The sequence below is a fragment of the Nanorana parkeri genome, unplaced genomic scaffold (genome assembly GCF_000935625.1).
Source record: "Nanorana parkeri isolate BGI_ZX_2015 unplaced genomic scaffold, ASM93562v1 scaffold450, whole genome shotgun sequence".
Taxonomy (NCBI): domain Eukaryota; kingdom Metazoa; phylum Chordata; class Amphibia; order Anura; family Dicroglossidae; genus Nanorana; species Nanorana parkeri.
Window position 1 is genome coordinate 134,705 of NW_017306718.1, and position 17,292 is coordinate 151,996.

The 17,292-nt window shown below is 41.6% G+C and overlaps 1 protein-coding gene across 4 annotated transcripts in view; it reads left to right on the forward strand.

Annotated features, from left to right (window-relative positions):
- RGS17 (regulator of G-protein signaling 17) overlaps positions 1-17,292 on the forward strand; it is a 94,116-nt gene that overhangs the window by 30,428 nt on the left and 46,396 nt on the right. For 3 of the 4 annotated variants that reach the window (XM_018560328.1, XM_018560330.1, XM_018560331.1), the window contains exon 2: positions 13,420-13,557. In XM_018560328.1, coding sequence (XP_018415830.1) covers positions 13,439-13,557 — 119 coding nt within the window. In that variant the 5' untranslated portion in view covers positions 13,420-13,438. Of the gene's footprint in view, positions 1-13,419; positions 13,597-17,292 lie in introns of all 4 variants that reach the window. The other variant, XM_018560327.1, reaches the window with a different exon arrangement.

Genomic DNA, 17,292 nt, shown 5'->3' on the forward strand with positions numbered 1-17,292 from the left:
GCTCACCTCCCGATCTACGGAGCCTACCTGTGACAGTCTCATTGTCACAGGTCGGCTAGAACTATGAGGTGAGTGAAAAGCACTCACCTCATAGTTCTACTTTAAGAAATAAATGCACACATGAACACATTGTTAAGTTTGTCTTTAGCTGAATCAACATATCTGCTCCTTCATTAATCGGATTTTCCTTTTCAAATGATCTTTTCAATAGCTTTGTCATCAACTGTCAAACTTCGGTCTGTGTAATTGGTAAAGCTAAAATATTATCAAGTATTATCTAGGCAGGTTTTATGGAATCCGGTATAAAAACGTCCTTACTCCTATTTCAAACAATAAAAGCACCTACAGTTTTTATATTTCAATATTTTTTATTAAAGCTTTTCATTTACAAATGAGAGCACCTACAATTTTTATACATTGTGAGCAGGCGATCGGTAGCTGGTACACAAGCCCCCTGGGAATAAGCAGTCTCTTGGGCACAGATACCAAATCCAAGGGAGTGGTGGCAAACAGTGCAGTGTTTATTAGGCCCTGTTCACACCTTTACGTTTTGTCGCGCGTTCAGCGCTCTATGAACGCTCTACAAAACGTGCAAACTTGAAAATCCCATTTTTTTCTATGGGTATGGTTCACACCTTTCCGTATTTCAGCCCGTCTGAACACGCTACAAAACGGCCTACGCCCAAAGAAGTACATGTAGCCTTCACATAAACTGTTTGCAAGTTTTCCACCATACCTTGCAGCTCTCTCTGACAGGACTTGTCTGATCCTCAGGCAGAGAGCACTGAGTACAGGTTCCAGGTGAGCTTAAATTGCCAGTGGAGAGAGGTGTAAACCCTGCACTGGAGTCCGGATCAGCAATTCCTAAATGTATAGGAGAGGAACCTGGGAGACGGATAAACTCTGAACAGGACTTTCCCAGGCTCCCTCTGGGATGCCCTGCTACAATATGTTTTGCTATCTTATGTTTCTTGCTGGATTTGACTTTAGTGTTGGCATACCTTTTTTCCATGCTTAATGGAATGCATAGACTTTTCAATTCCGTTTAAATAAAGGCGTAAAATAGATCAGCTTTATGTGAATATTGTTAATAAATTTGTATTAAAGTGGGCCTTCCATGAAAATGCAAGGCCTGCTTTACTGAATGCCCTTCATAGTCAGATCGCCTACAAAAGCTTTTTAACCTTGGACCCAGTTTCCAATTTTTCCAAGTGATGTCACTGTGCCTCACCACTGCCTTATTGGAAAGCTGGGTATTTTAAATCCCACAAGAATGTGCTGCAGCACATTGCAGGGGTGCGTTCCTAAAGGATTCTGAGCACCCAGCTTTCCTGTAAGGCACGGTGACATCTCAAAAACTAGGTAAACATTTTAAATTTTTTATTTTTTTAAGTGTAGGTGACTTTAGTGGGCTTTCACAAAAGCAGTGTATGTATAAAGTCACTCGCACTCCACTAGAATTTCAAGTCAAAAACAGTTTATTGACTCGATTGCTATCACATCATATAGCGACATTTCGGAACAACAGCGGTTCCTTCTTCAGGCAAACAGAATGTCGCGATATGATGTGATAGCAATCGAGTCAATAAACCGTTTTTTGACTTGAAATTCTATTGGAGTGCGAGTTACTTTATACATACATTTATCTTGGATTGCAGAGGCATCTGCAGTCACTTTGGCACCCACCCGACTCTAAGGGTATTATTCGCTCAGGAGTGCGATGGGTACATTGGATTTTGGACTTTTACAAAAGCAGACCCTTCATTTTCATGTAAGGTCCATTTTAATGTTTTGAAAAAACTCATCTTTAAGTATAGTTTGTGCTATATACTGAAGGGATTCCAACCTGCCAAAACTCATTTCAGGGAGGTGGGGGAGAGAGGACACCTCTCTGAAATGATGGCAGATAGCAGAGGAGCTAGTGCTTCCCCTGCTATCTGCTGTTTTTTTGTTTCTTTTTTATTCTGATAGCAGCTGCCTTCAGAATAAAAAACAACAAAAACATATAGCAGGGGGATGAATAGCTAGGCTGCTATTGGCCATTTTAAATTGCAATAGCCAAGAACAGACTGGCTATTGGACCCGCCCACTGCTGCTGTCAATCAGCAAAGAAGGACCTGAAGGAGAATACAAAAAAACAGATAGCAGTGGATCCCAGAAAGGTTTACTTTGCTAGATAGAGCAGAGTAAACCTTTCCGGGTAGAGTAGGTAGGCGTCAGGGTGCTGCTAACATATAGCGGGAGACTCCCGGATCATCCGGGAGAGTTGGGATGTCTAATACTGTAGGTATATGGGGTCATATGTAGGCTCTGCTTTCTGCTTTTCAGCGCTACAAAATCATTTTGCTTTACTGCTCCTTTCACAATGACTTCTCACAGGTCTGTGAGAAGGTCTGACTCACTACATGCTCTGTCTGGCAGAAATCAGTTATGACAGTTACTACTGAATGAAGATTGTTTTATTTTCTAGAACCTTAGAAATAGAAGAGTTTCCATCATTATCACAGTAGTGATGTAGGGCAGGCACGAGAAACCACAGAGTGTAGCGGGGAACGCACGCATCCTAGCAAGCATCTACACCTGGATATTGGATGTAAAAATTCTTCTGCATTGCGGTGCAGCACAGTTTCCACAAAGGAGAACCTTTCTTCCTTTACAAGAGCTTTTTGTATTTGGATTTCTTCAGTGACCTGCCAATAAAACTGATATTTTTCCACTTTTTCTAATAGGGTGACACTGCTGTTCCTTCTGCGGTGAAATTGCACAACATGTATGACTTCCCCCCATTACCTTTTTGCTAAGCTATGTAGAAAAAACATACTCACACCCAGTTACAGTTACATGACTGCCTGGACAAGAGACAGATTTCTAATGAGTGTTTACGACACTCTTTATGAATTCCAGGGTATACATTCTATTACTATTCATTGATTTGCCCACAATAAATTGCTGAAAGGCGATTAATAATTGATTAATTCACAATTGCAGTGTTTGCAGATTACAAAATAAAGGTTTTAAAGGCCGTTTTCAATATAAATTAAAACCTCAACAATTTTCCTCTTCCTGAAATTCCCTAGATATACAAATCCAGAGATTCAGAAATTCACAGAACCAATTGTTCCCAAATCTATTATTGTTAGCATACATTGCTATGAGCCCTGCACATGAGAGCTTACGCTCTAAAAAAGTCTGCTTGCAGCCTTATTCAAGATACCCATATGATGTACTTGGTGCACTGACAGTTTCACTCAGCCTTGTGAATATACACTTCCTTGTGTCACCGGTCTAACTAAGCCTGCCATCTGAACTAAAAATCAACGTCTGAACAATGTAACATTATCATTGCTTGCTGGAAGCAATGCATGATGATATATATATAGTTTTGAGAAATCGAGATTGCAGCACACCAAGCAGCAGGGAAACAGATACAAAGCACATTGGGAATCTGGAAAGTTGTTGAAAGTGATGGACAGACAGAAGGCAGCGCTCACTACATAAAAGAGATTTTGTTTTCATGTAAGCTTTGATTGTATTATCAAAAACAACTCTAGAATGTATTCCTATTACAATGTGGATGTTATAGCAGGTTAGTGTATGCTGGGGCTTCAGAACTCCTTTAAGTGGAAAGTTTCAATTCAGCAAAGGTAAAAAACCTGCACAGTTACAAAGGAAAGTTTGAGAATATTGCCACCTAGTGTTGTCACTCTCTAATAAAGAATGGTGAAAAATAATCTTCTGTAAAATGTAAATGATATGGTAGAAATAAATATAAATCTAACATAGGATGCTCCGATACCACTTTTTTAAGACCCAGTACGAGTACCGATACTTTTTTTTCAAGTACTCACCGATACCAATTACCGATACTTTTTCTTAAAGGGACAGGTCACATTTTTTCTAAAGCAATACAAAATCATGATTTTAGGTCAGTTTCTTAATATTATGAAGAATATGAAATGAACATGAAATGAATATTTATCATGCCATTGCTAACTAAGGCTTGTATCCCCCTAGTGGGGAAAGTAGATGATCACATGCCCAGACTCCAGAAAAGTGTATATCCAACACTGCTATATCCAATTCTGCATACCTGGCTTTATATTATAAGAAGTTTATAATATAAAGCCAGGTATGCAGAATTGGATATAGCTGTGCCACACTATACAATAATACACTGTTCTGGAGTCTGGACATGTGCTCATCTATTTTCCCCACTAGGGGGATACAAGCCTTAGTTAGCAATATCTACATAGTTATTTCTTTATTTAATGTCTTTAAAAAAAAAATATATTATATGCAGTTAAACGGCATTTTTGTGCCCAGCCCCCATGCGGTGCTGCAGTACTAACCTGCTGTTTCGTCTTCTCCGTCTGCTTCAGCCACTCCGTGTCACAGCCTAGTCATCTGCTCCATTCTGACCTCTTCTCCCGCTGATTGGCCGATTGGATGATGACAGGCTTCCTCACCAGTCACTCCCGAATACCAGTACTCATGCAAATACTCGGTATCGCCGCCGATACCAATGCTTGTATCGGTATCGGAGCAACCCTAAATCTAACACCAAAATATAAATGAGACAAGAACTTAATATGCAAAAGCTACATGGCATTGAGTGACTGCTTTTATGTATGTAAATTTAGCACATTTACCAGAAGTAAAGTTATTTATTGCCTAGTGTCTAGTAGTTTGTTAAGCTGTAAGTTTCAGCAGTATGAGATCTAACTTAATAAAATAGCATTTTTTTTACACAGGGCTGAATGAGAAAAATCACTCGGCTTTCCCATGCACTACAAAGAGCACGGAGAGAGGAGTCTCCACTGCCAGCTATTATATTTAGACAAACAGTGCCGCAGCTTTCAGCTTATTTTTACGCCATTTAGAAGTTTTCTGCACTGTGGTAGTTTGACTGACCATTTATCCAAATGAAGACACAAAAGCATTATGTGGTTGTTCAAGATGCGCAACAAACTAGGATCTCACTGTGTGCATTGAACATCAGTGTACAGTCAGCTGGTTAGGTTCTGAAATCACATTGCTGTGCACCCATTTGAACTCACAATCACACCTCCCAACTTTTCTGAGATGAGAAAGAGGGACACCTTCCAGCACAATGGGGGAATTTATCAAAACGGCAGACAGAATCTAGAGCAGTTGCCCATAGCAACCAATCAGCTTTTATCTTCAGTTTGTTCAATTAAGCTTTTGCGAAAGAAAGAAGCCAAATGCTTGCCCTGGGCAACTGCTCCAAATTCTGTCTGCTCCAGTTTTAATAAAACAATTTGGGTAATTGATACACCCCAGCCAGACCCCCAGTTAAGTGGACCATTGAGAATGTATATGCCAAAAATAATTGGTTAAACCCAGAGTTATTGTTTTTTCACAATTACTTTTCATTTATATTGGCTTTTCAAAATAGCGCACAAGATAATTAAGAGATAGAATGAAGGTTATAGTGCACAATTAAATTTTGGTAATTAAATAGTACATTTTCATAGATATACATACATCAGACCAAACACAGGGGTTTTGTTTCAAATGAGGGACAGTCCCTTCAAACGAGGGACAATTGGGAGGTATGCCACAATGTAAGCATACCATAGCGCAGCGGTCACCAACTGGTGGTCCCCGAGAAATGTTGGTGGTCCCCGGGCCCCTCTGATGCCGTGCAGGCTGGGCCATCATTGAAGCGGCACGGAGGCTCCGGGACTGTCTCTCACAGACTCAAGCAGCGGCTGTCACAAGGAATGCGCGGCTCTCAGTATAGTGCAGGCTCTGCAGGAGGCGGGGCATCTCCTCAATACCCGGACTGAGCAGGCTGCGGGACATAGAAAAAGTGTAGAGAAGCCAGGTAATAGTGGCTCAGTGTGGGGGAAGGGGAGGCACGGGGGTGGTTGGGGGCAGTGCTGAAGCAAGGGGGAGCATGTGGCCCGGGCGCCGCCGGGAGGGCCAGTGGCAGATTCGATAGGGAGGGAAACAATATTATTACTGGGGCGAGCAGTACCGCTCCCTCCACCAGCACTGCCACTCCTGTAGGCACCTATGTATGTGTGTATATACTGTATGTACATATAAATATATTCTATTTTTTGTTTCCTCATATATAAATATATTCTAATATGTGTGTGTGTGTGTGTATATATGTGCGTATATATATATACACACATATATATGCACACACACACATATGAGAATATATTTATATATGAAGAAACAAAAAATATGAGAATATTTATATTTTTAAACAACTCATATTAGTGGTCCGCGGGATTTCAAATTATGAATTTAGTGGTCCATGAGGTCCGAAAGGTTGGCATCCGATGCCATAGATATTCATGCCTAGTCTTTGTTTCTTTTTGTAAAACAGGCTCACAGGTTTAGAGATTTATCTAGATGGCATTTAGATATTGCTGACATTTTTATAGATGTAAGGATTTCATTGTGTTTATAATATTTTTATTAGTTTTTGTGTTTATAATGTATTTTTTTTTCTTTGAGTTGGTAATGAATTATTAGGATAAATGCTAGTGATAAATAACCTTGTATCTATATTTACTGTAAAAAGTTGTATAAATAGACTTTTACGCATTTGTCAGGGCTGGAGTAATGGGCCAGGTGTGGAACCCCTTGGCAGGGACGAACAAAGTTCAAAAATCGCAGTACAAAAGTCTAATCCAATCGGGGAGTCAGGTCCCGTTCCGGGTCGTGGCGGGCAGCAGAATTCGTAGTCGAAGGGTCAAGCAAAAGGGTCGGTAGCCGGGAAGTCAGATCGAATAACGGGTTCACAGGAGGGAGTTGGGTGTTCACAATAAGGTAGAATAACTCAGCAATGAGTCAAGGCTCTGACCAGCATTAAATACACAGGGAACCCAGTACCGCCCCCTGGCTGCCAAGGCAACCAGGAAGCTTCCCCAGTCAGAGTCCAATCACAAGGCTGAGGGCAAGTGGTGAAGGCTGAAGTCCTCCCCCAGCCTGAGTAGCACCTGTGGCAGGAATGGCGCGTGCGCACTACGCTCGCACATCCGCGTATGCACACCCGGCGCACGACCTGCGCATGCGCACTGGCCACACCAGCGCCAGATGCCCTACCAGGGGGAGGAGGAGGAGCTACCCGTGCCTGATGCCCGCACCTGCAAACCTGACAAGGAACAGCCCCCCTGGGTCCCTGACAGAGCCCCCCACCAAGGAGCGGCCGCCGGATGCCAAACTGGGATGGCCGATCAGGGTGAGCCCGGTGGAATGCGCAGACATAGAGAAGACCACCAGAACCGTCTATGCACGCACTCCAAAGTGTTGCGTACTCCCCGGTGACCTGCTGTTGGGTGGTCATGATGATGCTGCAGGACCGATGGTACGGCTTGTCGGATCTCTTCGAGTAAGGAGAGTTGTGTGGCCAGGAAGTAGGTACTCGGGAGGATGGTTTCTGGAGGTGTAAGGACGACATCGGAGTCGTGAAGACGGGAAAGAGCATCGGCCTTCCCGTTCTTTGATCCAGGACGATATGTAATCTGGACGGTGAAACGGGAAAAGAAGAGAGCCCACCTGGCTTGCCGCGGCCGTAGCCTCTTGGCAGTGCGTAGGTATTCCAGATTGCGGTGATCGGTATACACGGTTACCGGGTGCTTGGCTCCTTCCAGCAGATGCCGCCATTCCTCTAGCGCATTTTTAATGGCCAGTAGTTCCCTTTCGCCCACATCGTAGTTGCGTTCCGCCTTGGTTAATTTGCAGGAATAAAACGCCACTGGATGTAGGAGTTGCTTCTCCCCTTGCCGCTGGGAGAGAACTGCCCCGACGGCTTTCTCTGATGCATCCGTCTCCAGGTAGAAAGGTTTGTGCGGCATCTGGTTGTGCCAATACTGGAGCTTGCGTGAACAGTCTTTGGAGGGTTTGGAAGGCCTTATGAGTGGCAGGAGTCCATGCAAACGGTACGTTGTTCCCGGTTAGGACCGTAATGGGGTCGCATATGGCCGAGAAATTCCGGATGAAGCGACGGTAAAAGTTTGCAAAGCCGATGAATTGTTGGACCATTCGTCGATTCTGCGGGATAGGCCAATCCATGATGGCCTGGACCTTTTTGGGGTCCATCTCTACTTTTCCAGGGGACAGTATGTATCCCAAGAATTCGATAGAGGGGACCTCAAAGATGCTCTTCTCCAGCTTCCCATAGAGCTGATGCGTCCGAAGGCGCTGGAGGACAGCTTTCACATGTCTCTCATGCTGCTGGAGTGTGTGGGAAAAGATAAGGATGTCGTCCAGATACACCACCACGTATGTGTCCAGAAGATCACGGAAGACATCATTGATGAAGCTTTGGAATGTAGCTGGGGCGTTGCAAAGCCCGAAGGGCATCACCAGATACTCGTAGTGGCCGAATCTGGAACGGAAAGCCGTCTTCCACTCGTCGCCCTCACGGATCCTGACGAGGTTGTAGGCCCCCCGGAGGTCGAGGTCTTCGTGAACACCCTGGCGTCCTTCACTCGGTCCAGGAGATCAGGGATGAGAGGGAGAGGGTATTTATTCTTTCTGTGATGTCGTTAAGGTGCCCGGTAGTCCACACAGGGCCGAAGACCCCCGTCTTTCTTCCCCACCAAAAATATACCTGCACCGACTGGGGAGGTGGACGGGCGGATGAAGCCCTTCGCCAGACTCTCCTCTATGTATTCCCTCAGCGCCTGGGTCTCGGGCTCAGATAAGTTGTATAGCCGTCCGTACGGCAACGGGGCCCCAGGAAGCAGTTCAATGGGGCAGTCGTAGGGTCTGTGGGGAGGTAAGGCGCCTGCCCCTGCTTTTTCGAAGACATCCGCGTATTCCCCGTATTTGGCGGGCAATGCCTGAGGAGAGGAGGCCAGGGCCAACAGAGAGCCAGGAGCAGATGCTCTCTTGTATGACCTGCGGATGGCACTGTGTGGATCCAAATGCATAAGTAGTCACTTTCACACCAAGGTCCAATGCGTTGAAACACCTTTATTCAGATGCTAAAAATACATGGTCCTACTAGTAGACAACATAATTTATGGACCATTGACGGTCCCTTCATCAGGCAAACAGTGACAACTAAGGATGCACTGATACCAATACTAGTATCGGTATCAGTATCGGTGCCGATACCGAGTATTCGGGTGACTACTCGTACAAGCCCAAATGCTCCGATCTTTATTCAGATACTGGAACTTCCAGTCAGAGGGAGATTTCCTCTGACTGGCAGTGCCACAAGGGAAAATGGAGGCGGCTTCCCGGCCAATCAGGAAGCTGGGCTGTGGGTAATGACCGGCCTTCCGCTTTCCTGATTGACTGGGATGCCATGCGATTGGCTGGGATGCCGGCTTCCTGATTTCCCAGGAAACTGACTCCTTGTATTTGGAATCAGTGAATACCAAAATATAAATATCGGTATTCGATACCGGAAAACTGGTATCGGTGCATCCCTATTGACAACCATCAATGTGAGACAAAGGCCTTTGATGACCATTGATGAAGGCTTTCCACTAATTGAGGATGTGCTCACTGCATGTAGCATAAATCGGAAAACAGTCTAAATGACACTGGCATACAGAATGGAGTAGGATGTTTACTAACAGAGAATATTTTGTTAGCATCCATGACATCACAGTCTAGGGGTGTCTTTACTTGCCAAGTCACATAGGCTGAAGTATAATAATTGAATGTTCACTCATGTAGTGCTTAAAAGTATAAAGTAAAGTTGTATTCTACCCCCACTGCAAATCAGGTTTACTGGCAAAATTACAAAATTCAGTTTGCAATGAACAAATCAAACAAAAGCAATTGAAATGGTTCAAAACAATGAATGTTTCAAGTGGTTTCCCCAAATTCAACTGAAAATTCAACTTTTAATGACTTCTGCAGTCTCAAAATTATTCAGCCCCCTGAATACTGTAGAATCCCTGACAAGAGATTTCGGAGAAGGCAGGTTGAGAAAAACCCTTGAGTGACTGCAAAAGATCTGCAGCAAAACTTGGTGGCAACAGGCACTAAGGTTTCAATTTTCACAGTAAGGTGTGTACCAAACGTAGAAGGTTTCCATGCCAGGACTCCAAGACGTACACCACTACTGTCTCAAAAGTACAAGTAAAGCTGGATCTAATATGCTCAATATCATATATATAAGCCACAGAAATTTTGGGATTCTCTTCTGTGGAGTGATGAAACAAAACTGGAACTTTTCGGCCCTATGCATCAACAGTATGTCTGGAGGAAGAAGAATGAAGCATACGCTGAAAAGAACACTTTGCCTACAGTTAAACATGGTGGTGGCTCGGTGATGCTATGGGGTTGCTTTGCATCTTCTGGCACTGGAAACTTGCAGCTTGTGGAAAGCAAGATGGATTCATTGAAGTATCAAGAAACCTAGGAGAAAATGTCATGCTGTCTGAGAAAGCTGAAGCTTGGGCGTCATTGGGCCTTCCAGCAGGACAATGATCATAAGCATACCTCAAATTCCACCAGGTTTGGTTGCAGAAGAAGTTCTGGACAGTTTTACAGGGGCCATCACTGTCACTTGACCTGAACCCCATAGAAAATCTCTGCTAAGATTTGAAGAAATGCGGTTGCAGCAGGCAAACCCAAGAATCATAGCATACTGCATTGCTCATGAAGAATGGGCTAAAATACATCAGGAACGCTGCTGGTGTCTCGCTATGCTTCCCGTTTGCAGCAGGTCAGAACATCAAAAGGGTGCTCTCCTAAGTATTAAAGATTCTTGCCGTGAAGTGATTGTATAATTTTGAGACTGCAGAAGTCATTACAATTTGCATTATTAGTTGTATTTGGGGAAACCACTTGAAACATTTATTGTGTTGACCTTTTTCAACTGCTTTTGTTTGATTTCATCATTGTAAATAATGGAAAGTTTGTAAATTTTGCCAATATACCTAATTGCAATGGCGTTGAATTATTTCGATAACAACTGTAGATGGGAAATATCACAAGCAAAATACTAAAAGGAGTAAGTCAGTTTTCTTGTGCTAGTATTTGCGTGTGTTTGTGTGATATATTACTTTGCAAGACAAGACCTATATATTTATTAAATATTCATGTGTTGGCTACTGATTCTTCAACGACATGCCCTATTAATTTGGAGATAAATGCCATAATCAAACATTAATGACCATTTAAGAGTAAGCTCAGTTACTGATCAATAGCACTAACTGAATAGCAATAACACTCTCTTTTCTCTCTCAATCCATCTAAATCATTAAGGGCTACATTAAATGGTAGTATTGTAAGATGCATGTTCTGTAAGTCTGTGGTAAACCAATGAACAAATAGGAATTGCAGCCAATAGAATCTTTTGAAAGAGTATCTGTAATTATATTATGTCCCTTTTTCCCTACATCCTTCAATAATCTATGAGTAAGATGAAAAATGATGGGACTTTAATGGTAGCACAATGAGGCTGGATTATTAAAGAAGCTGGCCTCTATATCTCTTATTGCTGCATGAAACAAGAGGTATACATAAAATCTTTTTTCTTTTATTATAACTGTTCAGCATAAAATACATTTGCTGAAAAACATGTCTTAAAGTACAAAGTACGTATTTGTACAATATGACAATATACACTGAGTGGGCAGATTATTATGACCATCCCATCAGTACTTCGTTGGGCCATGAGATGACTCAACGAGATGACTTCGTTGGGCCGCCTCGTGACTCCACCACTTTTGCACACACAGCATATTTCTAGGCTCACCACACTGAACCCGCACACTTCCCCACTGACTGACTGCCACTTTCCCCCTTACACTTCACGACTGTCTGCTACTGCTTTCATGCAGGCCCGAATTTCCCACAAGGCCACACAGGGCGGCAGCGCTGACCTTGTGGGGAAGTTGTGGGCGCCGGTGTAAGGTGTCCGACGGCCGCACACTACGGTCCGCCGCCGTCCAATCACGGCGGGGCGGCCCGAGGCTCTGCCCACCGGAATGCTTTTCTCCACTGAACACTGCTGCACTTGTGCACCTCTCCACTGACTGTTACTGCACCGTGCACTTCTCCACTGGCCATTGCCAACTTAACAGCACACCATGTGCCATTAACTGCTGCACTATGCACAGTGTGCTATACAATACATTTCTTAGACTGATGAACTCTGTACACTATGTTGTACAATCATGTGCAATGTATTCATCTCTGTTTAGAAATCGGCACACTTTTACTAGTTATTTATTTTTGGATAAAATCCTTTTTTTTTTGGATAAAGATCAAATTTAAATCTCTGAATACAATGTGCTAAACACTAGTGTTAAACACTTGGGGGTCTATTGGCAAATGTCCTTCACACAACAATCCCTCCACAAGGTAGAGCCAAGGAGCATAGAAATTTCCTATGCTCCTTCGCTTCATCTAGTGACAGGAATGCCTCATGAATGGCATTAGCCCTGCATATGGCTGGCCTAAAGAGTTATAAATAGACCCCTTGGGGTTTTTAATGCTGTAAATCAACTTTGTTTTGCTGTAATGTTTGATTATTCACATTGCTTTCTTTATAAAACCTAAACATGCAATCAACACCTTATGATGAAACAATTCTTAATTTTGTGTATGCAGTTTAATATGTCAGTCCATTCAGCATGGGAATAAAGACTTTGCTAATTGCAGTTCCTCAATAGAACATAATATTCCATCATATGTGAGACATTAGCCTCCACTTGTTCTGTTTATTCGTACTAAATATATCTTCAACAGTGCTTTTTCCCTCTGAGACAAATATGAGCAGAAATCAGTGATTTCCTACCCTACTCTACTACTGATTCATAATTTATATGAGGTGACTACTGCTCCATAAAGAGGGGTGAATGTACTCATCACTTTCATTATATATAAGAACTAATGGTCCATGTACACACTGACAATTGGGCATTGTTAGCTTTGAGGTTGGGTTGTTGTTAGTCACTTTAGAGAAAATACATTTCTGTTGAAAAGCAGGACATGTATTTTTTACATTTGTATATAGCGCAAGTTTTAGGACAAGTGTACTTTTGTGCACCTATTACCCAAAGCCCCCTATAACCCATCACAGCAGCCCTGCAGATTACAATGCTAACCTCCCATCTGATGACCCCAGTGGTCCAAAGTAAAGACACTTCATCTCCTCCTTTCAGACATCTGTCGCAACAGAGCCCGTACTAACAGCTTCTGTTTGTGAGCAACTCCATACTTGTACCTCCGATCAGAGCAGTTTGCTGCAGGAAATCTTCCATTATTGAATTTCTGTGCATTTCTGTGCAACTATGTCATAGGATCCAAGGCAGAGAGCTGCAAAATAAGTAAGTAATGGGGGAATGTGCAAAGCATATGTTTACTTCAAACCCATAGCCTGCACTCATGTTTTTGACTGGAATGATTTTTAATAATGTCATATAAATGAACAGAATCTCACATCTTGTCCTTTGATGTTTTTAGCTTCTGTGGACTTGCTGAAATGCGAAAAAGGCAACAATCACAAAATGATGAACCCTCACCTGTATCACAAGCGCCTGGTGGAAACCAAAGGCCAAACACATGCTGCTTTTGCTGGTGCTGTTGTTGCAGCTGCTCATGGTATGTCTTGCAGTATATTTGGTACCTTATCCAATACAGGTAAATAAAGTACATACTGTCTATTGTTTCCTGCCTCTAAGTAATACCATAGGTACAGCTATAACATGTGCTGGATGGAAGGGAATAGCAGCTTAGACACTGGTGCATCAAAAGTGTGTGTGTTCTGAATTTATTCAAATATGCCATCTAATAACCTAGCATGAACAAACAGTGATTTCAGATCACAAGCAAGCTTTATCAGTTAACTGGTAATATGATACAGGAATTAATCCAGCTGTGCAGATGGAAGAACGACCATTAATTGTTACACTTCTGAAGAATTTGTCAGCCTTGCTGCTATGTATATTAGGCATGTCTTAGGGATTCTCTAGGAGAAAGCAGCTTTTACCAGACGTGTTGCCAGGTATCCTACATGACAGAAGAGAGGACATGAATAGCTGCTGTGGAACTAGGACAGAGGCAGGTTAGGATGTAGTACCAAGCAGAATTCAAGAGGGGATGGTTGGAAGAGATGCCGAGCAGGTGAAGACGTAGTACCAAAAAGAATTCAAGAGGGGATGGTTGGAAGAGATGCTGAGCAGGTAAAGACGTAATAACCAGCAGTATTTGCAAGGCAGATCTTTGTAACAGGTGCCTGTATCATGTACAAGACAAGGAAATGGGTTGTTCAAGAATCACACACATGGGCTGATGCAGTTCTCAAACATATGATCCATTCCAATCAATGATATCAAAGCAAATAATATCACTGGTGGTAGGTATTTACACCTTTGCTAATTATAATGAATGTGCTGCGCTTCATCTAGAACAATACATAAACAAGTGTCTATAATAAATATGTGCTTAAATAATACATGCAATCAAAAAAGTGTTCCCAATGAATCTTCTTATAAATAATAATAGTCCTCTGGAAAGTTCAATCATATATTCCGTGTTCAAATATACACAAATGGAATCACATGTATATAGTGCTCACGATTTGTCCCAAGTGCACCACACTCTTTATCCTTCCACTGTGAAAGTTCTTTGTACAAAGTCCATACGTCAACTCCAATTATCACTCAGGTGCTCCCCCTCTCAGTGGGCCGCTCACCTTATAAATAGACCTGAACAGGTCTAGAATCTCTTTAATAGGTTTCCAATCGATCTTATTCAAAGGCCATCTCTCCACAATCATTGCACAGAAAATTACGTCAGCGTGTTATCACGACCATATCCAATAAAATATAAAAACAGCCCATAGCGTAAAACCGCAAAATTAAAAAACCTCCTTTATTTAAAAAACTACTCACATGAGGAAAGTAGACATAAAACTTCAAATAAAATATATGCTCGACAACTCTCTCTCCGTGTCACCGTGTTCTCTGGGTGCAAAGACAGATCAAACAGGAGCTGTGCTGCCGACCATGCAATCTCCAATCCATGTCTGCGAGACTCCGCCCTACGCGTTACATCACAATTGACTTCATCTGGCCGCAGATGAAGTCAATTGTGACGTAACGTGTAGGGCCCCAGATGAAGTCAATTTTATTGGATATGGTCGTGATGACACGCTGACATCATTTTCTGTGCAACGATTGTGGAGAGATGGCCTTTGAATAAGATCGATTGGAGACCCATTAAAGCGATTCTAGACCTGTTCAGGTCTATATATAAGGTGAGCGGCCCACTGAGAGGGGGAGCACCTGGGTGATAATTGGAGTTGACGTATGGACTTTGTACAAAGAACTTTCACAGTGGAAGGATAAAGAGTGTGGTGCGCTTGGGACAAATTACTTTTTTGATTGCATGTATTATTTAAGCACATATTTATTATAGAGATTTGTTCATGTATTGTTCTAGATGAAGCGCAGCACATTCATTATAATTTGATATATTCAGTGGGTAACACTTCTTATAGTGCTTGCAGCTACACAGGGTTTGGCGCGAGGTGCTTTTTGTCACTTATTTACACCTTTGCTGATGACACCACATCCCTGGGAATTGGGGTGTGCAATTTCAAAACCAACCAAATTATCTAAAAACATTTAACTTAATGTAATCATATAAAAACATCTTATAGTATACACATAAAACCTGTCTCTGCATATATTCCTCAACAAAGCCTCCTTGAAACCGCTAATTTTCTGGTCCAAAAATATAAAATATATACAAATGCTGACAAAACTATGATGTTTAAATTAAAATGATTGTCAGAGAGAAAATCACAAGGTAATATTTAGAAAAATACTGTATATTGAAGGCAGCTATACACCATGGGGCCTGCAAATACAAATATTTCCTTATGTATCCAATATTGATAACAGCTTAAAACTATTTGGGAAATGAATCTACGAATCTACATCAATGTTCTAGTACTTTATGCAGTGTAAAGCATGACTCTTCTAAGGGCAAACAAGGATAGCAAACAATGGTGTCAAAAAAAGATTTGAAAATTAATCTTAATCTTAAATCTGAGAAAATATATGTGAGTAGCCTTGTAATCTCAAAAATTACTCTATACTAATGTAGAGCCAAAGGAAATCTCACCGCTCCAATTCCTTAGCCACCATCAGGACTACCCAGGTGCTGGTCAAATAGGTGCGTCTCCACCTTAGAATGTAGTAGTATACGAACAGACCGCACTGTCCAGAGAATTCCAATACTTCAGACTTTATTGAAATTTGCAGCAAATCCTCTATTACTCTATTAGACATGTGCGATTCGTTTTGTTACGAATCGAAATTAGTACGAATTTTCCTGGAATTCGTAAATTTGGAAGCATCCGAAATCCGAATTGCAGTTTCCGAATTATATCCGAAATACAAAATTCCGTTAACGAACTAATATTAGCCCTGTAAATGAGGTTGAACAACATGACAAGATTTTTTTTAATACGAAATACGGATCCGCTGCTGCTGAGGGTTGCATTACAATACATACAGGCAGGAAATACGAAATTCCGTTGATGGAATTTCGTTCCGTTACGAACATTCGTTATGATGAAGTTAAAAAGCAAAATACCTTTGTTAATATTGGAGTTGATGAGGTTTTTTTTTATCCGAAATACGAAATTCGGATCCGAAATCCATTAACGGAATTCGTATTTCGTTTGGTTGACCAATCAGAAGTTTTCTCTTCTGCTGCTGAGAGTTGACCTTTAGTAGTTTACTGCACTCAGTTGTACTATTCCAGTTTTTTGACTGGTTGTTAACTGCTTAAATTGCTTAAATTTCGAATAAAAACTGAAAAATGTCAGTGTTCTATAACTTTTGACTGGTAGTTGTATATGATAGATATACCGGTAAGAACAAGTTTTTATAAAAATAGATATGCAATCTTGAAGAAACAACCTCTATAGAATGAATATTTATGTATAAAATATAGAAATAATTAAATAAACAATTGGAGATGAACATAAAATCATGAAATCTTGTTTAATGACATTTATTCAAAATGTTTAACTCATTAAAGTAGCTGATACACTTGTGTTGTCTCTTAGAAACTTGTCTTCTAATCCTGTTGTAGCTTTGGGTCTGCCAGACCTGTTGCTGTCAGTTTCCTCCAGTTTTCAAGTGTCTTTTGATAGCATAGAGAACTGTACGCACTGATACCCTGTTTGTTTGTTTTTTGCAATTTCATTAAAAGAGAGGCCTATACTTTTAATGGTTATATGAAAACTGAAAACTGTTCTACAGTTTTTGACTGGTATTGTATATGGTAGATATACCAGTAAGTACAAATTTGTATCAATAT